Raw genomic sequence first — 27,625 nt, 5'->3', positions numbered from 1 at the left:
TCAACGTGGTTTGACATCAACTAAAATATGAGTATATAAGGGTTTCAGTTCAGTTTTCAAAATTTTGTATTCTAATGTACTTAACCCATCAACTTCCAAACGCTGAACTGAAGTTCTTAATAACATGTGCCTAGAAGCAGAAAGAAAATATTTAAAATGAGAGTGTACTTCTTAAATAGCCAAATTTAATGCACATATTTCAATTTGTATAGTAAAAAACATTTTTTTATTAATTAAACTGGAAGAAACCTAATGATTGAACACTTTTTGAAATAAAGCATGTTTATTGTATAAGTTAATTGTGGTTAACAATTAAAAATAAATAACTCTGAATGCTGTAACAAACGTTATAGATGCTTGAATGAAAAACCATGGACTTTGGAGTACAAATTGTATTTAGTCACAAAAGTAAATTCAAGAAAGGCATTTAAAATTGAAAAGAAAAAAAAACTGCAAGTTATGAACTTAAATTCAAGTATTTAAAGAAACGCTGAGTTTCTCAGCTTGTTCTTTACATATTGACCGAGTATTCAGTTACAATGTATAAAATTGGATTTCCCTTATGAAAATAGAATGTTTTAATACTTTCAAAAAAATATTTTAAAAAAAAATCCCCTTTTGCAACAAAATGTAGCAATAAAGAAACTAGACACTACAGTTTAATTTCATGATCTGCTTAAGTTCCCAGAGTTTCCTTTTATTGATCAACTAGCTGCATTGCTCGGTATCAAAAAATGAAGAGGATTTTCGCCACTTCTTCTTTTTCACATTTTCCATGTTTCAACTTTTGGAGAGGGAGAGAATTGAAGAGACCATGTTCACAACACACACAAACTAATTTATTTTCTACTCACTGACACAATATACATGATGAGCAGCCAAGTTGTCCTTTTACCCGAATTGTGGTCAACTACCTCGAAAATAAAAGTTATGTCAAATGATGTTTGTTTAACAACCAGGGTAAAATAAAAGAAAATAAATAATAGAATATTGCCATAAGTTGGAATAAAGCGACAGTCTTCCCTCTTTATACTGTTCCTTTTATTGGTATTCTGGGTTTGCAATACTGCAGTAGGTGTTGCCATTCAAGACCAATGTGGCAAATGAAAATCCAATCTACATATAAGAAGCAATTGTAGTTTTATCATCTACAAAAGATGGAACCATTTTTGTTGATAAAGAACTTATCTTATGTTACAAATGTCCTAAATCTATATCATAACGGAGTAAGATATTAAACATATTTTATTATTTAGCTGTATGTTACGCCCTGTAGCTGCAGCTGAAGCAAATACCAATCAGCTCATTATGACACCTGGGGACTGCTTTCACCCTAGCTATTATATTATCCCAGTATTTCCTAGCAATTTACAAGGAAGAGCCATGCCATGTATGCAGACCTCTTGCTGGCTGTTTAACTTTAGCGATCAATATGATGGTATCGCAACTTATGTGAGATGTTTACTACAAGGCAAATCAAAAAGTCTTTGCGCCTATTTTTTATTCGCCAAAAACAGGTACATACAGGTATTTGCAAATATACATAGTATACTACGTCCCTTACATTACTTCTCCACATAGTCACCACACCGGTTCAGACATTTGTCCCATCGCAGCACTAAATTAGGGATCGTCCTGTGGTAAATTCTTCCCGCTCCCTGTGGAACCACCGTTGGACTGCATTTTGGCTTCTTTGTCACATAAGAATCTCTGTCCTGCCAGAATCTTCTTCAGTGGAGCGAAAACGCGAAAATCAGTAGGGAAAGGTCTATTGGTGCATTTACCTGTGAATTGCTATAGGCTTTTGTCCCTTGCTCCATACAAAACGAATAACGCTTCGCTGCTCATAAGCTGTGGACATCTAAAGAACAACCCTCATCTTAAATGACTGATAGCAGCTCCGAACTTCCGAGCAAAAAGCAGATACAGAGTGGTACGGTTCAAGGAACTGTCACTGCTAGAAATTCATATGTTTGCATTGTTTTCACAGTGTGTTTTGGCTAAAAAGAAATAGGTGCAAAGAGTTTTAGATTTGCCCTCGTATCTTCAGCTCAGCTGTGGCTATTTCAGACTAATAATCCCTAACAAGGGTGAAACTGCAGTCTTTGAAGGTTGTAAACAAACTATATCATAACAGAGCAAGACAGTTACGTCCTGTAGCTAGCTGCAGCTGAGACAAATAACAATCAGCTCATTATGTCACCCAGGGACTGGTTTCACCCATGTTATTATCCCAGCATGGCCGTGCACATTACAAGGAAGAGTCATGCCATGTATGCAGACCTCTTGCTGGTGTGTTAAGTTTAAATTTAGTGATCACTGTGATGGTATCGCAACTTATGCAAAATTTTTACAATCTTCAGCTCAGTTGTGGCTATTCTGGAATGATAATTCCTAACAAGGGTGAAACTGAAGTCTTTGAAGGCCGTAAACAAACTATTTAGTATTTGTTTGTACATTACAAAATTTTCAAAATGCGTAAAAGAAATTCGACATTCCTATTTTTTTTTTTTATAATTTATGATACACTATAAGAACAAGAAGTTAATTTAATAAAAATTAAATGAATATACATAAAAACTATAATAAAATGAAATTCAATGTCTAAGAGTAGAAGCTAAAGTTTGAAAACAAGAAGTAGAAAGAAATAGACACATCTAAAATTAAAGCTTCAAGGAGAAGCATTGAGAGTAACAAATTGTTGATAAGTGACATTCTATCTGCTCTACAAAGAATGACAAAAAATGTAGAGCTGCACATTGTATCAGGATGGCAGTCGCTATCCCTGATATTATGCTCAAACCTGTGAACTAAGAGAATGAATATTTCCGCAAATACATTATATAACTAAGTAATGGTTTAGAAGCACAAATAAAGTAGGAAAAGCCAATCTTACCGGGTAGGATTAGGAATCTCTTTTGCATGATATAACATGGTATACCTTGAAATTTCAGGAGCCCAACGTCTCACTCTAATCTGCTTGGAACAAAGCCTATAAAATAGTCAAAGTTACATTTTTAATAAGGTGATGTGTTGTAAAAAAGTGAAAGAGTTCAGATATACTTTGCAAATTATTACCAGAATTAAACAAAATGAAAACTATTTTGATCAGGATTTAAAGCATGAATTCTGAAATAAATTAATTGTTTCATTGATTAAACAATTTTTGTCTGTACAAGTATACTTGTAAATCAGTCTGAAGCAGATTTAAAATTGCAGACGCTCAATTTGGGACTACAAAAAAAAAAAGGAGGGGACGGGGGTAAAAGGTACATTATTGCAACATACTAATATATCTATTTCTACCAATCGATTTAAACATTTTCCATGACAAAGTTATCTAACATTGGTAAAATATACAATACTAAAATATTCAGAAGACCATTGGCCAAGAAATGTTTTAAATGGCCGATGATTAAGAGCACATAATCCAGTATTTTGCTACTTTAATAATGACGTTCATAGCATGATTCATCTCTACATAGTATAAAATGAAGTTGATAAAAAGCATCTGTGTGTTTGAACTCGCAAAACTCGAGAACTACCCAGCCGATTTTGCTGAAATTTTCAGTCTGTTCCTTTAAGTCCTCAAAAGGTTTGCAGACCAGTTCGAAAACAATTGGATTAATAGTTCTTTTTTTATTCCAATTTAGGCCCAATTTTCACTTAAATTCCAGAATATGGGGGTGAAAAATTACTCGCAAATAGTAATATTATACATTGTTGGAAAGGGAAGAATTTTCCGCGTTCTACGCAATTTGTACCAATGCTCTAACTTAATTGCGGCGGGAGGTTTTTACGTTTTTAGCTCGATTTTTTTAGGCTTAGCGGAAATTTAGGCACTACTTTCTTCATTAAATCCATCAATAAAAAGTGAAGGAATTGCCCCACGGTTTTCTTTTTGACAGCATTTGAAGGAGCTGCTTTTTTTACTCCAGATCTAACTCGAACTCAGGTCGAAAGTTTAACCCTCTATCTCAATCAAAAAAAAAAAAAAAAACATTTCAAGCAAATTAAATGAAGTTTAAAAATCTGTTCTCTATTCAAGTTTTTAACTATTTTATTTTGCGTTTCCCCGGTAACGCTTTTTTGAATCCATATTTTATTTCCATCTTTCTCATTTTCAATTTTTAAACTTATTTTATTATGTGTTTCCATGGTTATGCCTTTTAAATCCATCTTTCTCATTTTATTTCAATTTCTTAAAAGTTTTTTAGCATCTGTCGTCATTGTTTGGCGAGAAAACTTTGCATGATGGATTTTTTTTCTTTCATTTAATCCTGGTTACTGAAGATACTTCACTTGACGCAATGGTTTTTTTCAAGGTAGACCGGGCAAAGCCGGGCAACGCAGCTGGTCAATTATATACTAGGACATTATTATTTTTTCCGTATCAAATGCTGAATATTAAAAATATCATTGGTATTACTGCCATCTGCAATCTAGCTCATCCACAAGAAACTTTACAGATCTTTAATTTTTTATCCACTAAAGCTGCGGCTTTATCTTGTTGATCCGGGAAAAATCTGAATATTTAAGATATTTTTGGCTGATTTTCATCTCATCAGCTTGGAAACTTTTTTCTCCTCTAACTGTACCTTTTTATTTAATCCTTTAATGCGCACAAAATTATTTCATTAATGTCTTATTTAAAAAGCTTTAGGAATCAACTGTTATGACCTTAGGGACAACTAAGATGTCAATTTAAAAAGAAAACAATCCTCTATTTATCTGTGGGTGATGGTCACACGGTGCAACCAATGTGTTAAGGTTTTAGAACTTAATGAGTAACTTGTTCTGAGAACAGTTCCAAAAAATGACAATTTTGAGAATTTAAAAGACGAATTGGGTTTTAAACTGAAAAACTAAAATTTATGTGATTTTTTTTCTACTAGTAAAAACATAACAAGAATACGAAAACAGTGATTTTTTTTTTTACAAATCAAATCAAAAGTAATTTTTAGTGAAATTGTTCAACGCAATTTTCATCCTCTTGATACATGATCGATCCCAGTAGAATAAATAATTTCATTTCACAATGGAGAGCAAATTTTGAAATCACTGTGTTTATTTCAGATATGATTTAAGTGTCTCTTGTACAATATTGCATGTTACAGTTGCACCATGGTTTTGCTGAGAAGGCATCAAGAAAATTCCATAAACAAACAAAGGTTGTTGTTTTTTTCATCCTATGTCCATCTGAGGCATTTCTGCTGTTAAAAGAGGATCAGCACAATAAGATTAGAAAGCATAAAAGCAAAAAAAAAGGACTAGCCTCCTTTTATCTGTGGGTGGTGGTTGCATGGTGCATACCAACATGTTAAGGTTTTAGAACTTAATGAGAATTTGAAAGATAAATTGGATTTTAAACTGAAAAACTAAAATGTATGTGAATTTCTTCTACTGGTAAAAACATAACAAGAATACAAAAACTGATTTTTTTTTAACTAATCAAATCAAAAGTAATTTTATGGAGAATTTTTCAAAGCACTTTTTATCCTCTTGATACATGATTGATTCCAGTAGAATAAATAATTTCATTTCACAGTGGAGAACAAATTCTGAAATCTTTGTGTTTATTTCAGATGTGATTTAAGTGTCTGTTGTACAGTATTGCATGTCACAGTTGCATGGCTGCTTTGCTGAGAATGCACCAAGAAAATTCCATAAACTAACAAAGGTTTTTTTCTTTCGTCCTAGGTTCATCTGAGGCATTTCTGCTGGTAATCGACAAGCAGCCCAATAAGTTTAAAAAGTATAAAAATATTAAAAAAAAATAAAAAAACTAGCCTCCATTTATCTCTGGGTGGTGGCTGCACAGTGCAAAGAAACATGTTAAGGTTTTAGAACTTAATGAGAATTTGATGTATTTTTGCAGTAAAAAGCAAATGCCGATAGCTTTTTTTTTTGGAAAATTTGTAAATTTATACTCAGTTGCTTTTGTTTTATTTATTTTTTGTGCTTTCTTCATCATACATACATTTGTTCTTTATTGACGTAAGTTCTGTCATGCAAAAATATTTTTTTTTACTGTACTGTATATATTTTCACTGTTTGAAGAAAGTATTATACATCAATACAGCTAAATTTTTGAGGAAGGACAATTTTTACCTAATGTGTCCTTCATTTTAGCCTTTTTTGGTTTATCCGCAATTTTTATTTTCTGCGGTGCTTGTCCCACCAATTCTGCAGATAATCGGGAGTTTACTGTATATGAAACTAATTTTCAGGAGGGTAACTATAATATACAGTAGACTTTTGACTTGAAAAACATGAGTTACTGATAAACTAAGGTTTAACATGCATGTGGTTGAATAATTGCTTTACTCTTATTGTGTATGAATGCAATAATGAAGTATGAAGAATAATTTATGAAAATTAGATTTGTTTATATTAACCTGGGTGCAGTCCTGCCTCCTTATGTTATGTTAGTGCTCAGGTTTTGGCCTTTTCAATGCCCTAGAGATCTATGAGACAAAAATTTATTTTGAGTAATTTCTTATAGGGTTTGCCTCAGCTAATAGAATATATAACATTTTCTGTACAAAAGTATGTAATGAAGAACAATATTTACAGTGTACGCTGAAAGAAAGTTACTGTCGCGGACCTGACTAGGTTATCGTGATATTGGTCTCAACGATCAACATACATTTCCGTAGGCTGTGCAACTTTGAAATACCGAAAGATACTTTTAGAATTCTGTGTGAGGGTTGGGGGTTTCTAAAGTACCAAGACGGGCCCCATTATCAAAATAAGTGATAGTGGGATAGAGCAAAATATATAACAACTGGCTGGGAAATGGCCAATATGTGACTACTTAAGGGTTAAAAATAGAATTTATCTTTTCCCAAAGAAAACGGGTTTCAAACCATACTGTATTTAAAGCATTACATCCTTAGAAATTTTTGGTGCTGATATCTATTGGTGTTCATAGAAGTTGAAAAAAAAATGAGCTCCAGCAATTTTATTTCAAAAAATTTGGAAAAAAGGGGAAAAACAATAAAAATTGGTGCCTTCAAGGTGCAACCACCGCCTTCAAAAAGTTAAAATAATTATCATTTCTTCTGTCAGTTGGAAGGAATCATTCACACTCTCTGAAATATCTACTTTCATCCAATTCCAAAGAAATACTTTGAATTAATTCATTTCATAAAGGGGAAACACTGCTATTTTAGCTGAAAAATCATCAATGCAGTAACAGGGTTCGTACTCAATTTCAGAAATAAAATGAAGGAGTTTTGAAGGAGTAAAATGAAGTTTTGAAGGAGTACTAATGGGCTGCTTTGAAGGAGTAAATGATTCACACTTTTTTTCAGCATATTTGACCCCCTTCCGCCTTTATCACTTAGTGTCACACTTCACCTAATTTGTCCTCTTGTCACACACACAGACACACATCTCATATTTTCTACAAACATTATTACAATAACTGTGTGATGTCACTTTTTATCACCCTCTCTCTTCCCCCTGTCACAATTTCACGAACCCGTCTCCCCCTCAAGGCATGACAGCACTTGTGGATGACCCTTTTGACAATATCTTAATTGCTATTTACTAATCAATTTTTTTTTGACACAATCACTTAAGATAGTACATCTACTTATGTAATTTTAAAGATTTAAATAATAATTAAACAACCTGACTTCTGCTGCTGAGAGTGTGGTGGAGGGAAAAACAATAATCATAAAATTTGAAAATACAGCCAAGCACCATTTAAGCATGTTTTACTTCACTTATGAAACATCTTCATCATCTAATACTATTTTCACCTTCAACATTTATGACTTAACTATGATCAATTTGTAAATCACATCTATATAAAAAAAATAAATGCACGAAATTAACATTAAAATCGCCGTTATGACGAAGTTAGTTGTCGATCAAAGTGTTATGATTTACTGTCACAGAGGAAGATTAAAGAAGGAGTTTTGAAGGAGTTCAAACCAAAATGAAGGAGTTTGAAGGACCCTTCAAAAAAATTTCCTAAATGAAGGAGTATTGGAGAAGTTTTGAAGGAGCGTACGAACCCTGAATAACATACAATTTTTTGTAACAGACTGTAAATCAACAAAAGGTTTTTAAAACCTGCTTCCAAACAGGATGAGAGGAGCAAAAGCCACTATTTTGAACTTTTAAATAGCAAACTTCATTAAGAACAATAACATTTCTAATAAAAAAATAAAAAAAAATTAATAGCTCAAATAACACAAAAATAGTACCTCTCATAGAGATCATCATCTTCACCACCCCATCCAAAATACATATTTGAAAAACCATTTACATTGGAAAACTGCTCTTTAGTGAATGCAACTACACCACCAAATAACTCTGGATAGGGCAATCTAAAATGGTTGAAAAGATATTTTAAAAATTCATTTTTTTAAATAAGAAATATTAGAATATAAAAAAAAATGAAATGAAACAGATGCAAACATGCACTAATATGAGGTATTTTCATGAAGAAAAAAAGAGATACTATAATATCTCTAGAAAACATTCATACAAGCACATTACCAAATTTGTTATTTTAAGTTCTTTTAAATGCATGCATTTATAATTTATACCCACAATGGAATGACATATTGTTTCATATTAAATAATAATATAGGAGGTCTGACCAAGTAAAAAAATTGAGTCTAATGCTACTGTTAGAAATTCATCTGAGAGGGTGCCTTGCCAAACAGGGTTCATACACTTTTGGTTAAAAAAAGTTCCCTGACTTTTCCAGGTTTTCCAGGTTGTTTTTTAGAAAATTCCAGGTTACTCGCTTCATTCAAAATTTAAGTTTAAATAGTAATATTTTCAAAATAATTAAAATTGTTTAAAGTAGCAATGCAGAAGAACTGAAACTTCTACAATTAGATTTTTAAAAAAAACCTTGGAATTTTTTTCTCCTTTGTTTTCTCTGTCAAAATTTTAAGTTTTTTTTAAAACATTTTGTTCAAAATTGTTTTAATTTGTTTACTATTTGTTGAAAACAGAGTACTTTCACCTTATTTTAGCGTTTCTTTGATGTCACGCGTAATATTATAGCGTTTTGCTGTAGTCCTGCAGCAATCTTTTAGCATCCGCTTTTGGTTTACAATACTTCTTTTATTTTCTTATTAGTAGGTTACACAAAACATATTGAGCAAAATGCAAAACTTAATTTCAGTATATATATGATTAACTTCGTTGCATCGATCAGCATACCATGTAATGCATAGTAACAAAAATCAACATCCGCCGATCATAGGCCAATGCCAGTAATCTTTTTTTTTTTTCACATATTAAAGGACGCTTACATTAAAATTTCAAATTTTCTTCTCCAGAAAGTAATAGTTAATTAACAAAAATTCATAACTTTTTGCACATTTAATGTTATTTTCAATAGTTCATATTGATATAAACATCCAATTCTGTTTCTGGAAGTTTAAGTCTACTTCCATTGCGAAAACGATCAAATATGGCGACAAAGTGAAAAATTTAAAATAATAAGTAGATTTTTGGATTTGTAGTATAAAAGTAGTAATAAATAATTAATAATCCTTAAAAAACTACAATAAAAGCAAAATAGTCAGTATTTAGCACATAAGAGTCTAAATCAATTAAAACAAAAAATGTTATGAAGATTAAATTTTGTATTTTTCCAGAAAATAATTACAAATTATCCGAAAAAAAGGCACAATTTGTGTTGTTTTCAATAGTTTGCATTGCAATTAACATCCAATGCCGTTTTCGGGAACTTAGGCACTTAGAAAGTTTTGTGTACTTCCATCTTGGGAATGACCAAATATGGCGGCTATGCCCAAAAATAATAAATAACTTTTTTAATTTGTCGCATGAAGACAATTAAAAAATAATAAATCTTCATGAAACTACAATTCATTGAAAAGTTTTTATCACATTTGCGTCCAAGGCAGTGAGGATATAATCTTATCCTTCTGTTTTAAGAACAAAATTTTTCATTTCTCAAGAAAATTATTTTAAATAATAATAATAATAGAAAAACAATTTGCAGACCATTTTTTATTACTTTCATCAGTTTTCAATTAAAGAAAACATCCAATTCTGCTTTGCTTTTAGAAACTTAGGCATTTTAGGATCGTATCTACTTCCATCTTGTGAATGACCATAGATGGCGACTTCGTTTCACACGTAGCTGAAATGATTTTCCGATCAAAAAAAAAAAAAAAACGATTTTCCCCGATCGACCCTCCCATCTACAGGTTGTGCTTCCGAAGCAGTAAATTGTCTTCTCTCCTGTTGAGTTTGTGCATAATTCCTGTTCACCTGATTTTTTTTTTCCTTGGGAACAACTGAGAGTCAAAAATGGCGGCTGCTGAAGATTTTTTGGGTCGCCACTTTTTTCATTGCTTTAAAATTGTTACAATTTGTTTTAAATACATCGATAAAAATGAAGATCAGATCTCATAAAACAAAATTCCCTGGGAAAAAATTGGGAAAAGAAAAATTTTGGGGACACATTTGGAAAATTCCCTGACATTTTTGACTTTGTCATTTTCCCTGATAATTCCAAGTTTTTCCGGAGCGTACGAACCCTGAAACGAACAGAATGTTGTGGCAACCCATCTAAACCTTTAGGCAGTAGAAAGAAATGCGTTCCCCACACTGACTCCATGCAAGAAAATCTTCCCTTCTTTTGGCGCATTTTTCGTTGTGAAAAAAAAATGTTCATTTTTCGATTGCTGTTTTTAAGTGCCAGCGTCAGTTTAGAGAAAAATTTACAATTTTTTTCGTGAAATCACAGTAAAAACGAAGACTAGATCTCATAGTACTTAATTTTTTGGGAAAAAAAAAAGGAAAAAAAATTTTGGAGGACAAAATTTGAAAACTCCCTGACTTTTCCCTGACATTTTTGACAGTAATTTTCCCTGACAATTCCCGGTTTTCCTGGAATTCTCGGAGCGTACGAACCCTGTCAATATGTTGGTGGGGTTATCTGAAGAAGGGTTTCTGAGTTCACACACACATTGGAGACCTAAAGCTGTTTTGGTAAGCCATGAATAAGTAGGAGGTGCCCACGTTTGTTGCCCAAAGCATCATTATTAAATTTCTTGCAAAAGATCACACCAAACCTTCTGAAATTTTGAGACAGCATTTAGCACAGTTTGTGGAATAAACACTTTGCATCCTCAAGTGTATGAGTGGGCTAAAAAATTACGGAAGGAAGAGAAGCTGTAGAAAACACATGTGATGAAAGGAGACCAGGGATAAGCATCACTATAAACACATTGTTGCCATTTGTGCCATTTTTGAAGAAGGACAATTGATGCAGACCATTACGGCCACCTTTAGGATGAAGCACAAGCTTTATACCGCAGCATGTGATGACAATAAGCAATACCTAACATCATTTTTATCCATGGAACGAAATTACCTAGCTGATTCTACAGACAACTGCTTTACTGTTTCTACTGTGCTACTGAACTAAGAATACTGCCGCTGTAAAAACTTTGAGACATTTTATCCGACACCTCTAGAGATGGGCTTTCCATGGTAGGTGTAATGCACTCAAAGTGATCTTCTTCTCCACAAGTATTTTACGTCATCACTACCAAACAGGGACTCTTTGGTCCCATCACTCCAAATGACAGTGTCACATTGTTCCATTGTCCAGTTAACAGGCATGAACTATAGCCCAATTTAATCTTGTCAACCTTTATTTTAGAGCCAGAAATGGCTTTTTTTTTTTTGTGGAATTCTAGCGTTTAGCTAGAATTCTTGCAGTCTGCACCGAACAGTCCTTGCATTTACTGTCACACTGCATCGTACCATTTTACCCTGTATAAGCGAGAGGAGTTTTTTACATAACCTACGCACACTTCTTTAAATCTCCTATCTCACTAGCTGTTGTGCACCTTTTTCTGCCTCTACCCATAGGAGGAGAGGGTCATGGAACAGACATTCCCATTGAAATTTTTAGGGGGTGTTTTAAGGAATTTTTTTTCCTTTTTTTTGGGAGGGGGCTTCTAATTTGGGCTTTTCGTGGTATTGGTGAGAGGGGGCGACCTTGCTCTTAGGGGAGTGGAGGGCAACCCTGACTCTACCAGTTTGGTTGTCTTATGACTGAGTCTCCTTGTACCTCTTCAAAAACTTAGAAATGTCACCTTTGGTTAAATTTCCAACAATATTTTTTTCATAATGTTTTCTTCATAACTGTAGCCTTGTTCAACCAAGGTTACTGTAATGCATTACTTCCTAGATGACTAGTCAACTCTTTGCGCCATATCTTTAATTTAAGATGAAAAAAAATTTAACTACATATCAAAAGCTCACAGAAAATCAAAAGTCACAAAACAAAAAAAATAACAAAACAGACTGATACTATTGGATAAAATGAAACAATGTTTAAAAGCACAGAAAGGATAAAAAGTTTATAAAAACGCAGACATGTTTCAGAGGCAATAGCCTCCTTCCTCAGTGCGAAATGTACAAATGGATGAATCAAGGTCAAGGGAAAGTTTAAACTGCGTAACTGGAAAAACATTGACCAATCAGCAATCAGCGAGTGCTGAGGCAAAATATGACGTATTCTAACATGTAAGATTGAATAAGATTGGAGAAAAATGCGGAACAGCAAAAGACTCATTGCAAAGATTATTTAAGTTTTTTTGAATGTAAAAGAATTCCAGAAAATCTTATTCACCTACTGTTGTAGGTCTGCAAATGATCTTGGCTTCCGAAAAGAGAAAATTGTGCCCTGTGTCCCAACAATGTTTAGCAATTGAAGATTTGTTCAGTTCCTGTTTTTTAACGTGGTTTTCATGTTCTTTCAAACGAAATTTAAGTGAACGCCTTGTCTGTCCCACGTAACCGATATTACATTGACAAGGAATGTGATATATGCCCCACTGATCAAGTGGTTGGATTGGGTCCTTCAGTTTGGAAAAAGAAAGTTTATTTATGGGTCTGTAAATTACGCGAAAGTCAAATTTACTGAGAATTCTAGAAATACGAAAAGAAATATGTGGATAAAACGGTAAAACCACAAAATTTTTAGAAGAAAAACTACGTATGTTGGGGGTTTTATTCCAGGCTGAAAGTTTGCAAAAAGCCCTGTTGATGACCTGAAGAGGATAACCCCTGTCCAGAGCCACGGCTTTCAAAAAATTGAGTTCATTGTTGAGAAGGGGCTGATCAGAACATATGGAGATGGCTCGGTTGACAAAAGTATGAAAAGCAGACATTTTTTGCTTCTTCGGGTGGCATGAACGAGAGTGTGGGGGAAGACAGACAGCAAATGGTTTTCGGTAAATGGTAGTAGAAAACTCATTATTGTTCTTTGAGATTAAAACATCCAAAAAGGGCAAAGAATTATTGTTTTCAATCTCAGCAGTAAACTGAATATTAGAATCGACGGAGTTAATTAGATCAATGATAGACGGAACAAAATCAACAGTGCAATCTAAGAGGGTGAAAGTGTCATCAACATATCTAATCCAGAGTGGAAAGTCAAATAACTGAAACAATTTCTTTTGAAAGAAGTCCATGTAGATTTCACTGAGGATGGGACTCAAAGGGTTGCCCAAAGCAATGCCGGCAGTTTGTTGGTAAAAAGTACTCTCAAAAATAAAGGTTGAATGTTTAAGACAAATTTCAGTCAAATTTACAAGTTCGGAAATTTCGTGTTGGGTGTGATGAAATTCCCGGAGTCTTGTTTCAAGACACCGTAAGGCTCCAATAACAGGAACATTGGTAAAAAGAGATTTAACATCAAAAGAAACCATAAGTAAATTATTGGGTTTGAACTTACGAAGAATATTAACACAACAGAATTTTTTACAGAATGTGTGTTGGAGTCCAGCAATGGACTTTAGGCAGAGCGTAAAATCTAACACAGTGCGAAACCAAAGGGATTAAATTAAAGCAGTTATAAAAAAGCTTACTTTTTTTTATGGCCCTGCGGACGGTTTTTAATTCATTCGGCGAGGAATCTTGTTTTAACTGGGTGTAAGGACCATCGCGGAGTAATTTGTTGACTTTGGAAACGTACTTGGACTTGTCCATTATAAATCTGTCCCCCCTTATCAGTTTTTGTAATTATCAAATTATTGTTGGAAGAGATATCACGTAAATTTTTTTTTTACGTTTGAGAAAGGTCCCTGAAAGGAACCCGAAAACCCTGAATTAAATGAAACATTGTTAATAATAAGATGCCTTATAGAATCCTTTTGTGTGGGAGTTAATTTACTTCAGGGTTCATACTCTATTTGGATGAAAAAAATCCATGACTTTTCCAAGACTTTTTCATGACTTCAATGAAAATTTCCAAGACCTCGTTACACGAAGAGAATAGCACTATTTAATCTCAAACTTGGTAATATTTGGAAATGAGCATTAGCAAAATGTCTTAAGAATGCCACAGTCTCATTGAAGCACTTACTCGTAATGGAAAAAATATAAGTGCACACTTAAAAAACTATTCTTAGTTGTCTTCAACATATAAATTTTCGTAAAGTAAAAACAACATTAAGCATTACCATATTTGTTTCAACAATGCAGTGAAACAAATATGGTAATGCTTAATTTTTTTTTTAAAAACAGGCAGAATGATATTGAATGGGACAAAGGTTGAATGAGTCATCACTAAGTTTTAATAAATTTGCTTCAAAAGTTTCCTTTTAGTGTCAACAGTGCTTTTAATCATCCATGTAACTTGACAGTATTTTGGTTCTTTAAAGTAAAGCCACATAGTTTAGTTCTTTATGTTTCTAAACCAGATCTTTTCTGAAAAAAAACATTCAGTAATGAATCAATCTTCTGCTTTAAAAGTATATTTGTTTTGTTTACAAATTTGCATATTTTCAAATGTATATAAATTAATAGGTTCAGAAATTCCAGAACACTTGTAATTCCCGACATTGAACGTAGTAGTGGGTCGCATGGATTAGTTTTGCGTGCCGTATGTTGGGCACTACTGTTTTAGAGCATTAGAATTCCTCTTTTTCTGTATTCTATCACCTGACTTATAGATCTTTATTTTCTAAAACATTCAACAAATTAAAATAAACTCTGATAAATTTAATAATAAAGTCCTTACGAGTGATGGAAGCGAACTTGCATGCAATTGAATTGCTTTTTTTTTTGAGTGGGCGTGGCGAAACTAAGAACGTGAAATTTTGCTACTACAGAATATGAAACATAAGAAGAGTTAAAAATAACAAAAAATTCAAAATAAGTGATGTCCAGGCAGTAAAATCACATCGCAAAAAGTGGCAAGCGGCTGCGACAGAAGTGGATGCAATGAGATTTAAAAATTCAGATTTGATTTTTAAAACGTTCAGTTTTCCACTTTTAATAGCTTTTATGTGCTATACTGTTAAATCACTCAAGATTTCTAATGCTGCTTTAGCTACTGTTCCTTTCTCTTTGTCCAGGACATTTTTCCATGACTTGAAAAAAAATTCCATGACTTTCAATGAAAATTTCAATTTTCCATGACTTTTCCAGGTCTGAAATTCCGTTAATTTTTTTCCATGACTTTCCAGGATTTCCATGACCCGTACGAACCCTGTATGTTTGAAGGAACTCTCAATCGGAGCCAAAATGCGTTCGGGGGAAGGCCTTGAAGTTACAGAAAAATTGGAATTTAATTTTAGAACATTAGCCTGATCCACATTGATAGGAAAATTTGACAGGTTTACTACAGAATTAATGCTGACCTTGGTGAGTGCAGAACAAGTTTGGACACAGGGGGTCCGAAGTTTAAGAAGTTTAGAGTTTAACTTAGATCTATGAATTGATGAAATAAACGAAGCATTGTTCCAAGACATTTGATCGAAGATAGGAAACTCGACGAAGCTAGCCGAAAGTTCCAAATGAAGTGAGCACAATTCACATTCAATTTTAGAAAGCTTAAAGCTAAAATCCTTAATGGCTGTTCTAAGAAAAATAAAATGACATCTGTTTAAAGCTCTAGAAAATAATTGCAAACCATAGAGATTGCAATGAATGGAAATGAACTTGGGAATCAATTTGAGTCTTTTGCAAGTAGTAAGGAAGTTTAAATGGTTCAAAAACATTACGAGTGCATTTACCTTGCACAACGCTATCGCTTTTCAATCAGACTAATACTGTCCGGCTTTCATGAGAAAAGCTTCTGCCGTCTAGTCTGAGCCTGTCTACTGCCATAGAAACGAACTTCGTTCATTTTCTGCAAAGCAGGAAGGCTTTTTGGCGCCATTTTGCCACTTGTCTGCTCGCCTTTGTGCAGTCGTACGGGTTTTTTAAAGCTTCCCTTGAAAAAATGAGACGTGCCTCATTGCTACAGTAGTAGACAGGTGCAGACATTTCAGCAGTGGTTTTTATTGTGATGGTCAGACAGTAAATATTCTGTGTCCTGTTGTTTCATTGCCAAAACATAGACAGAACAAGATAACATCTGATGTCATGGGTGCCCACCCCCCTAAGAGCAAGGTCATGCCTCCCCAATTATTGCAACAACTTCTCCAAGAGCAAGGGCCCCTCCCCCCAAAAAAGGGGAAAATCTCTCCTAAAAATTTCAATGGCGCAGCTTGCACCATAACCCTTTCTAGGGGGATTTTCCAGAATGGGTTCTGTAAACACTAATGCTCATTGGCTACATCCAAACTAAGGAAAGGTATGCACGTCACAGAGATCCAGACAGACACAGATCCGGACAGATATCCAAACTTTGAGTTTTAATATTAGTAGAGATTTTAGCTCAAGTTGCAACTTTACAGCATGTATATGTTTTTTATCTCTGCATGGCTCATATCTGGTATATTTTTGTGATTGGCTATGCCTTTCCAGTTCATTTGCAGAGAAATATATGCAGGATATTTGCTTATATTGTCACATTTAAAATATTTTGCCTGCATTGAACTTATGTCATACATAGAAATGTAAACAAAGCTAAATGTTTTTAGAGTAACAATGTTATTAATGATGCAGTTCATTGTATAAGCTAAATTTATTGACTGAATAAATTTACCGAAATCTGTCACAGTAAATAACCATCTGTCACTGCATAATCAAAATATTTGAAACATTTCACACACACACAATACAAAAAAGCAAAAAATAATTAATGAAATAAAGAAGTTTTTATGTAATTTTTTTTAAATAAACAAAAAGTACAAAATAATTTCTCTAATCTTCATGTAGATTTAAAGCCCCATACAGTTTCAGAATTTTTTTAAAAATTGTCTGGAAACTTTTATTGTGAGTTTTTAATAGGTATCAAAATACTTTTAAGCTTTAAAAGGAAAAACAAGGGGCACATGCACAACATAACTAAAAGTGTAAAAATTGTTATGAATGAGAAAACTCGGACCTCAGTTTATACTATTTGCAAAATGATAAAATTGCTAAATAAATTATAAGTGCCTCAATTGCCTGTTCCGTGCGCCCCATACATTTCCTTTCAAAGTTTATAAGCACTTTGATAGCTATTAAAAACTTACAATTAAACTTTTTAGACAATACTCTAAAAATTCTGAAACTGTATAGTTCTTTAAATCTACACAAAGCTTGGAGAATTAAGCTCATTTAGTACATTTTAAAAACATAGCACATTGAAACTTTTTTTTTTCATTAGTTATTTGAACAGTGGCATATTTCACTCTTATTCTTGGACAATTACCCTTACATTTCCTGAGATTTTCAGCAGTGACTAGGTGTTTCTTTATTATTTTATACAAGTATTTTGTTTTCTTTGTATAACTTTCTGATATAATAAATCAGTATACATATAATTTGTATAAATGATCAAATACATTACATTTAGAAGATATACTTAACAAAATGTATTTACACATATCGAAAACTATCAAGGGCGGAACACATATGGCGAGGTTCTTCAGAGCATCCATAAATGTGCTGAGGACTCTCTGGCAACAAATCCACATCATGAAATATAAAGCAGCAAAAATCTGGTTCTTTAGATGCTTCCAAATATCCAATATTGAACAGCTTTCCTCGGTTGAAACTATGCTTTTCGCTCTGAAAAAAGATAAGGAATTTTAGCTAAACCTGGGATGCAATCACAAACTGAAATATATTATGATTTTTACGTAAAAAAGCAAAACAAAAACTTTTGTGAAAAGATTCAACAATCTACAATTTGCTTTAAAACGAAGAAGATAAGTAAATATATTGAATACATGCTAAATTATAAGTTTTCAAAAAGGCATTATAAAATTCAAAATTTTCTAACAAACTGTAACCAGAAGTCATTTGATTTAAAAGTTGTAGATAGTAAAATAGTAAAACCTTGTTTCAATGTTATCCAACAGAATGATTAATCTACATCAGATGAGGTTTTGCAATTCCTATGAAGAATGATATTTTTTTAAAGAAAGAATCTTAGTTCCTTTAATTCTGGGACGATAGTTTAGTCTGAATATAAAGAAACACAAAAGCAAACTGAACAGTTTTATCTCTAGCTAAAGAATCATCTTTGTTGACAAGTAAATGTCGATTCCGACTTTTAAACTCCCTTTCAAACCCTCCCCCCCCCCTCTGCAAGCAGTGAAGAATAAATTACATGCTATTCTCCAGCGTCCACCCACATCAAACCCCCTCTATCCATCTAGATACACATCCATTGCATCCTTTTATTGACAGTGTCCAGGCAGGCCAATATGCAAATGTACTGACAGTAGAGGGCATTGCAATACATTACACTCTAGGGTCCCAGACACTTACAATACATGATTTAACCGCTGCTTGGATAGGGCAATGAGGACAGGTCTGTTTGTTGATCCATACTAAGAGCCAAGTAAGCCCTGGTCCAGCACCATTGATTTGGAGTGGAAACTTGAGGACTTTGTGACCATCAACATATTTAGCGTCCCCCAGTCACCATTAAGAAACTACAAGGATCTCTGACCGGCTGGCGTCAAATTCTGAACAGTAAAGGGCAGTGGATGTGTATCCTAAAGTATAAAACTGCGTTACATTTTCTTGCAGTTAAACCATTCCACATTGAACTTAAAACTGTATCATCACCATATTCAGACACTTGCCCATTTCTGCTTTTTGTGTATGCAGATTCAACCATTTAGCAAACCATATGGTTTTTATTTTTGTAAATTACATTTTACATTTCTGTTCATTTTGCAAATACGTAAAAGTTTAGTACTCTTTTTTTTTTTTTTTGCGTCTGCTAAAGTCTCATTTCATATAATATTACATTCAACACTGACATCATATGAAACACTTCTTTGTTAAAAAAAGCAGATAAAAATCCTAGTTAAAATTGGAATTTAATTTGAACAGCTTGTTGCTTGCAGAAAAACTATAAAAAAAGTTTTTAGTTAAAAATGCTCAAGTTAATGCTCCTTTGGTAAAATTAACTACTTATTGAATATTTGTCACGTAAAAGTTCTTCATTCACATGCAAAACCGTAGCGCAAGGCACACAACAGATTTTTAGTTGGTCCCTATGGAGGGGGAAAAAAACTTTTTAAAAAGGGAATGAAAATGCACCTTCTTAACAAGTCTTTTAGTCAGGGGTCTGGCCAGAGGATATTTGGGTCCGTTAACGAACCCTTCACAAAAATTCGATCAACCAAAACGGACCTTTCACAAAATCCCGGTCAAACAAAAGGGACCCTTCACAAAATTCTGATAAACAAGATCGGATCTTTCACAAATTGTTTATTGAAAGAGCAAATCTGAAAGCAAAATAACGCATATTTCTGTGTATAAACCGATAATTTTTGGAACCTTTTCTGAAGTCAAATTAGAGGGATCAGCTTATACAAAATCGGCTAATTTTGAAAAAAAAAAAAAGCACTCTTGCGATGCTCCTGCAAACTATAAATAATTGCTACTTCCAAATAAATATAATGGTTGTTTGTTTGTTTAATCACAGCTAATTAGCAGCGGTGTTGTTGTAAACTTTTCTGAAAACGCATTGATAAGCACTTTTTCACCAGCTCATGATTTAATAAACAATAATAATATATGTCTGCGAAATGAACTTAGAACTGCAAAGGGATAGTAAGGGTGGGAGAAAATATGATGACTTCAGATAGGGTTACCAACTTCAAAATTATCACCACTTAGCGTCTGGCGTTGAACCTTTATAATGACTTGATTAGAAAATATTCTCATCATTTTACCCTCTTGTCAATATTTGCGTTTTTATGATGCGGGTGCAGTGTGATGTTTAATTGTTATTTTGGGGAGAAAATTACATGGGTTTTGATTTTTTGATGCTAACAAGGATGCTTAACTTTAAATAAATTCTTTTAATTACCTTTTTTTTCTTTAGATGTCTACATTTTGAAAAATGCAATCTTTTAACATCCAATGTGATAATCATATTTTGTTCTTTTTTCAAGCTAACTTCGCTTTATTAGGATGCAAATAAATGAAAAGTCTCTTTATTTCTGTTAGAACTCTCATTTCAAGTTTTTAAAGCAAAAGGGCAATTCCACCGGACGTAACAATCACAGACTTTAAACACGCATAATTTCAATTAGGTTTCATAAAAAGCTACATTTTTTTTCCCTGTGGTATAGTTTGGTGTTATTAATGCTATCAAAAATTTGGGTGCAGATTGCTTTATTACAAAAAGTAACAAAAATTAAAAACTGCCTGTTACGGACGTAACTCAGAAAACAGCAAAATGTATACATTGTCATACAATTGCTAATATTCCTGTGAATTATTCATAGATTTCTAAACTTTTCTTTGAAATACTTAATCTAGAGATTTCAAGCTTTCTAAAACCATAAAGTTTTCATAAATATTGTTTGTAAAATTTATGATAAAAATTTATATATTTGTTACGGACGTAACAAAAAAGTGTTACGGACGTAACATGTCTGATATGCTAATTGCACAAAGCAAATAAAAGCTTAAATATACTAATAATTTTTGTTAAGAGAGTGCAATGGTCTAGATTAACACATTATTTTGACCTTTTAAGTTACACTTTGATAGTTTTTAAAGATTTGGGGAGGTAGGGAGCAGTCCACATGCATATACCGCCATGTAAATAAATATAAAATATAAATTGGTGCGTCATAAAAAGTAAAATTATCCAAGGGGAAATTAAGCAAAACAAAAGTGGAATTATTCAGTTACAAATAAATTTTTCAAATTTTTAACAATTACATGGAGGGAGAGGGAGGGGGGCTTCTACAAGGGAGAACTTTTACAGTTTGAGAATTTTCGATGATTTTCTCTATCTCTCAACAAACATATTAACTGCCAAATTTCTTTTAAAATTTAACAGTTGCCTATGATTTCAATCGCTTTTTAATAGAATCGACACGTTTTTGCCAAAGGAGGAAAAAAACGGTTGAAACTGACATTGGAAAAATGCATTTTGGCCAACATTTGCCTAAGTAATTTAAATCTTGCTTCAAAACTAAATGTGTTTTATTTGAGGATCAGATGTAGCTAATTTAATATTTAGTACTTTAAGTTTTAAAACTATAAAATATTCAATGCATCAATGAAACAGTAATCTAAATATTTTTTTTTTTTTTGTGGAGAGTAAATAACAATAAAAAGTAACTCTCAGTAACTTTGGTTTAAACTATTCAGCAGGACAAATTCTTACCTCTAAGTTAGTTTTTAAATAAGAAGTAATATCAATTTGGCTATGCTTTCAGAATGATAGAAGTTTGAAGAGAAAAACTATAATTAATATCTAATATAAATTTTTTTGAAAAAGAAAAAAAACTTTATTAATGAAAATTACCCACAAAATGCTTTGGATTTCATCTTGTTAAATGATCAAGTAATTTCACAAAAATCTACTGGGAGAACACTATTTTTTTGTGTCATAGTGTATTGATGAAGCAAAGTTTGAGAAATTAAGGAACCCTCCAGAATATTTTTTATGCATGTTATTAAGCATTAATTGCTAATCTAGAACTATTAACACCAATTGAATTTTTTGCATGATTTGGAGAACAAAAAATCTTACCTTGAGAGGAACACCTCAGAGCAACAGTAGGATATCTTAGTGTTATTCCTAGGATTAGATACCTTAATGTTGCTTTGAGGCGACAATGTGTATTTCAATAATTTTAAAAAATGAAATTAAATATCCACTAATATTTTTAAAATTTTGAAAATCACATTATCAGAAATTTTGTTATATCATATTACATGTCATACTCAATATTTTCATTGCGCATCCTGTACTTTTTCTTTTTAATTGGAAAGATACATGTGTTACGGACGTAACGTACTGCTTTTTGTTACGTCTGTAACAAAAAATGTTACGTCTGTAACGCCATTTTTTTAAAAACTAAAAAAATTCTAATGTTTTAAACTATGGTAAACAAATACTCTGATGAATTGCTAAAAGGACAAAAAAGGATTTCTTTTAATTTTGATTTTTTAGGAAGTAACGACAACTTTTGCTAAATTTTTGTTACAGACGTAACATTTAACTTCATTTTTTTAAAATTTAAATTGGCTAATTTTATTTTGTAAGAAAAATTAAAATAAATACATGTTATTATAGTATTATGTTAATAGTTTAAGCTGTACTGCAATTAATTTTGTTTATTTTTATTTTGTTATTAGAAATAAGCGTTTGAAAACAGGGTATTTTTATCTGATTATTTTGAAGCCCCGACTATCATACTTCCAACTAAGAAAAAAAATTATTTAATTTTTATTAAAAAAGCAATGCAATATTTTGAAAATGCACAATTCAAGCTTTAGAATGATGTATAATATAGCAAAATAACTGCAATATGAAATTTTGACCTACTGGTTTCACTTTTCATGGAATTGCCCAAAATTCCATTTTCTGTTAAGGGTAAAAAACTAAAATGATGGTTTTTTTTAATGGTTTATTTTATTTATTTATTTATTTATTTTTTGCTTCAACTGTGTCCACAGATATTAATGAAATGTTTATCATAGGCTTCTAAAATGCAATTTCAAAATAATTTTATCAAAAATATTTCTTTTACAAACCCTTTTTATACTTTTGATGCCTTCACTTTGAGAATTGTGATCTCTTTGCATCCGCTATGGGAATCCGATTTTTCGAATTTTTGATGTTTATTATGTTTTGTTAAGAAGTAAACAATTAAAATATCTTTTAATTTTTGTTAAAATCACGGAATTTATAAGTTTTAAACGAAATTCTGTGCTTTTTAAGAGTGTCTTGAGTCAAAAAGTTAAATGCTGAAAATGTTCTATTCTGAATTTTATTTTATTTATTTATTTTTTTGTTACAATTATTTTAAATACTGTACAGAAATATTTCTAGTATAATGTAACATAATGTAGAATGGTAGATAAATATTGATACTTAAGAGAGCGATGCCCCCGCCCCCGGCAAATATCAGAAAAACACTCCAGAATGATATTCTCGACATAGAAGAGGAAAACACTCAACTTTTCCATTGATGCAGTTTGTGCCTTCTCTAAATTCTAAAATTTCGTTTTAACATTTTTTTTTTTGTGAAATTATTTGATTTTTCACAAAATTAATTCATTTTTCACAAAATTATTTGATTTTTCACAAAAAAGGGACCCTGTGAAAAATCCTGGACAGACCCCTGTTAGTGTCTAAATATTATATTATAGGACATATACTACATAATATTCTTCTAAAAATTTTGAAAAATGGTGACAAAACTGAAAATTTTTAATGACTGTTTACACAAAGTAAACCCATCAAAGCCCAAGTAAAACCAGGAATAATTGGTTCATAGGAAAACTTAAACTGCTTTGATTAAAAAAAAAAGAATAGCTTTGAGAGCTCTGCCAAAAATAATAGACACGGCAATTGTAAACTTAAAAATGCTTTTTTCCATCACTATAACAGCTTTTTGGATCTCTCTCATTTTCTGAAAAGAAACAGATCACTGCAGCTCTATAGTGACAATTTGGAGCTGATTAGAATGAGAAATTGAGGGAAGTAGTCATGGAAATACTATATGAGCTGATTATATGGCATGAAAATAAAATGTAAAAAAATATAAAAAAAGTTGTGAACAACTGATTTTAAAGTAAGTATTTATAAAAAATAAAACATTAAAAGATAGAAAATTTATATCCTGCATTGAACTACAAATTAATATTGAAAAACCAAAATAACTATAAACTATCATAACTACTAATAAATATAAGAAGTATTACCTGCTCTATAACAAATATTCCATAATCAAGTCGTTGTGCTTGTAAAAATGGGTGCATATGCTGTAAAAATACTTTTAATTGATTTTCTCGATTCCTATATGGCACAATGACAGCAACACGCTGCCAGGAAGAACAATTTTTTGGAAACCATCTTCCACCAGATTGAATTTTAAACTTCACTGGCATTTCTTGCAACAGGGAATCATTAATGTTGATATTAGCATGTTTGAATGTACCTGTGATGGAAAATTTCAATTAAAAAACATTTTAATGAAGACTAACCCTGAAATGCAACAATATTTTTTTTCCTTCATTTTTTTGATAGACATACATTTGAATTTTTTAAATAAAAAATTTTAACATATATCTCAAAAATGTAACACTATTTACTATTTTTTGAATTTGAGACAGAAGAAAGATAAATAACTAAATTACTCATTTTGAATATAATGGCACAAACTGCACCATTGAAATTTAAAAAGGGGCTGTGTTTTTAACTGCCGATCCAACTTCTTTTGGAGGATTAAGAAGGAGGATAGTCAAGTGCAATTTTTATGGACAAATAGTTGATCTGGGGTAAATTTGTCAAAAGATAAGTTTTCAAAATGCAGATTTAGGAAATATTTGGTATTTGGTTGCATAAGGGGGTCATAATTTCTCACTTCTGGATCAGCGCTTGGGTGCTTTTAGCTTTTATTTTAGGAAGTTTCTTGTTCTTGGGGCTTTCAGTATTTGGAACAGTTGTGCTATCACTCTTTCTGATAAAAGGACACTCTTTCAAAAAGCCCTATCTCAAAAGAAGTTTGAAGTGTAAAAGTTTTACCTATAGCATTATTTCCCACTCATTCTAGTGGAAAAGAGGAATGAGAGAGTCACATTTCAAATCCATGCTGAAGTGAATTTTTACCTTTCAAGCAAGAAAATTTGCTTTTGCGATCAAGTGTTAATAAATTTTGAAGGGACAAGAAGGGCGTAAATAGAAATGCAAAAAAAAAAGAAGGCAGGGTGTAGTGTTTGCAGAAAAATATTTTGTGTTAACTGCACAAAATACTACAACTAAGTAAAAAACTACACAAGAAGTTTTGGCTAAACTTGAACATAAACCAAAACTGAAAACAAATATGAAATTAAAATTTGAACCAAAACAAACGTAATATTTTCAACATAGCACATTTTTTTATTATTATTATTAACCTTATTTGTTTTTTTGTTCTGAGATTTCAATACTTGACATTCAAACCTTTTACAACTTTTTACCCTTGTTTTTAGCTTTATAAATGCATAATTAGCATTAGAACTTACATATGACACAATATCAAATGTAAAATATAAACATTTTATAAAACTGCTATTAAATGCATTATGAATGACTTAATTTTGATGTTTATTAATTCTATAAATATGTTACTATAAAAAAGTTAACCCGATAAAATTTATTTTAATATTTTCATTTTAAATATGTCTCATTTGGGTGTACTGGGTATGTATATAAATGTATTCTGATATTAAAGTTATATTTGAATGAGAAAAATCAATATAGGCATTGTAAGCTGTATATTTTTTAATGAAAACTTTCAATTTTCTGAAAAAAATGGACAAAATGATCAAATGGCAGTATCTGCAAAATTTTCCCCCTTTTGTTTTTCATTTTTGTCACCTATTGTACTTTTGCTTTATCTTGCAAGCTTGATTGTTAGGTTGCCTCTGAAAATAAATCATGAAAAAAACCCTCAATTCCAACATTCCACTATTGATGGGGAGTGAGTAATCCAGAACATATTTCTTCAAATATCTCAAAAACGTATTTCTGCAGATAATGCTCTTTACCTTTTCACTACAGAAAAAAAATCTTTAAATTAAATAAATACAACAATGATTCCGAATAAACATAGAAAATTCATGTTGCCAATAATAATAGAGATGATGAAGAAATAAGGGTTAGATAAATGATACTTTGTCCAGGGCAGCTTTTTATCCAGGTCATCTCCAATGAATTTTTAGAGCAGAAAAAAACAGACACACATGACTTTTTGTTCACAATATTGAACACATAAAACATTATAAATCTTTTGAAATTATTATACTACAATCTGGGAGAACAATGAAGAATATTTCTGTACCTCAGAGCCAGAAGGACGCAAGTCCAAAAATTGTGATTTTCTGTTTATTTGGGCATTGTATGCCTATTCGCATCTAGCCAAGTGAATGTAATTCTTTTTAAAAAATTCTTTTCAATTTTTTACTAGGGTAAAATAGGGGAGTCAATTTTAAACTAGGGTAGAGCCCCCTCTGACCCCACATCTTTTGCATGCGTCAGGAAAAAGTTTTCCCCCTCTCTTTTAAAATTCTCATAATGTGACTAACGTTTTTCCGACTCTGAGGTACAGATTTATTCAGTGAAAAAGATAAGCAATGATAAACAACATCCAAAATGCATTAGAATGCAAATGAAATATTAAATTTTGACATCTTCGAATACTACAAATCAAAACTAAAAGGTTGAGTGCATGAATGAGATGGTATTTAAACAGATAGCCATGAAAATAAGCATTATATTGATACTGCCAAGGAAAGGTACTAATCCAGAACACATTTCTTCAAATATCTCAAAAACGTATTTCTGCAGATAATGCTCTTTACCTTTTCACAACAGAAAAAAAATCTTTAAATTAAATAAATACAACAACGATTCCGAATAAACATAGAAATTTCATGTTGCCAATAATAATAGAGATGATGAAGAAAAAAGGCTTAAAGATTTCGATAATTGGGAATCCAGCGATCTTTCTTCATTGGCGTCTTTTTTTGGCTTCAGCGCCAGCAGCGAGAGGTATTTTTCATTGCAAATCTAAACAAAGAGAACGGAAGCATCTATTCACATAAGGTTCTGTAAATCAGCAAGGTTACCAAAATAAAATTATTTACTCAAAAATGAGACGACAGCGCCAGATTCCCAATTATCAAAATATCTCGGCTTAAACAAATCTGAAAATTAAACGACTATCTCATGAATTAAATGTATCATTCTTCCTCAATCCTTACTTAGCTCTCGAGCAACTAAAGGACATAATTTGAAGTCAGGAGGACGTCTTGTAACTAAACACATCTGCAAATCATCTTTAATTTCAGTCAAATGCAGATAAGGATATCCTTTAATAGAAGGCTGCCTTAAAGGTAAAAGTGCGGCGATAATAACAGAAACAACAAATGCGGATTCAATGGGATGTGATCTGGCTAAGTATATCAATCTACGTAGGAATAATATGATGCGTTTTAAAACATACATTTGTTGTGGATATAACATCAAAGAAACATAAATAGTGTCATTCAATTTTAAAAATTTGAAATTCTCATTGAACTTTCAGGTAATTATAATAATCATGGATCGTCACTATCGAAAACAAAACAATTAACTTTCCATTAATTTAAACATGGACACTCGAAAGCTGCCGATCAAAAATAATTCCAAAACAATAACAAACTGAAGAGTTACAGAAACAGTTACGTACTTTGCTTTTTTTTTTTTTTGGAA

General features: G+C 32.0%; 1 protein-coding gene across 1 annotated transcript; it reads right to left on the bottom strand.

Annotated features, from left to right (window-relative positions):
• On the bottom strand, nucleotides 1-27,520 carry LOC129220897 (beta-1,4-galactosyltransferase 4-like). Its single transcript, XM_054855331.1, has 6 exons — nucleotides 27,136-27,520; nucleotides 24,094-24,329; nucleotides 17,780-17,967; nucleotides 8,220-8,342; nucleotides 2,897-2,992; nucleotides 1-130 (listed from the first exon to the last, which is right to left on the bottom strand). Exons 1-6 carry the CDS (start codon nucleotides 27,395-27,397, stop codon nucleotides 1-3), a joined length of 1,035 nt encoding a protein of 344 aa, XP_054711306.1. The 5' UTR covers nucleotides 27,398-27,520.
• Between the last annotated feature and the right edge of the window lie 105 nt (nucleotides 27,521-27,625).

The sequence above is a fragment of the Uloborus diversus genome, chromosome 4, assembly GCF_026930045.1.
Source record: "Uloborus diversus isolate 005 chromosome 4, Udiv.v.3.1, whole genome shotgun sequence".
NCBI lineage: Eukaryota > Metazoa > Arthropoda > Arachnida > Araneae > Uloboridae > Uloborus > Uloborus diversus.
The sequence above is the reverse complement of the archived record's forward strand: the minus strand, read 5'-3'. Positions and strand labels throughout refer to the sequence as shown.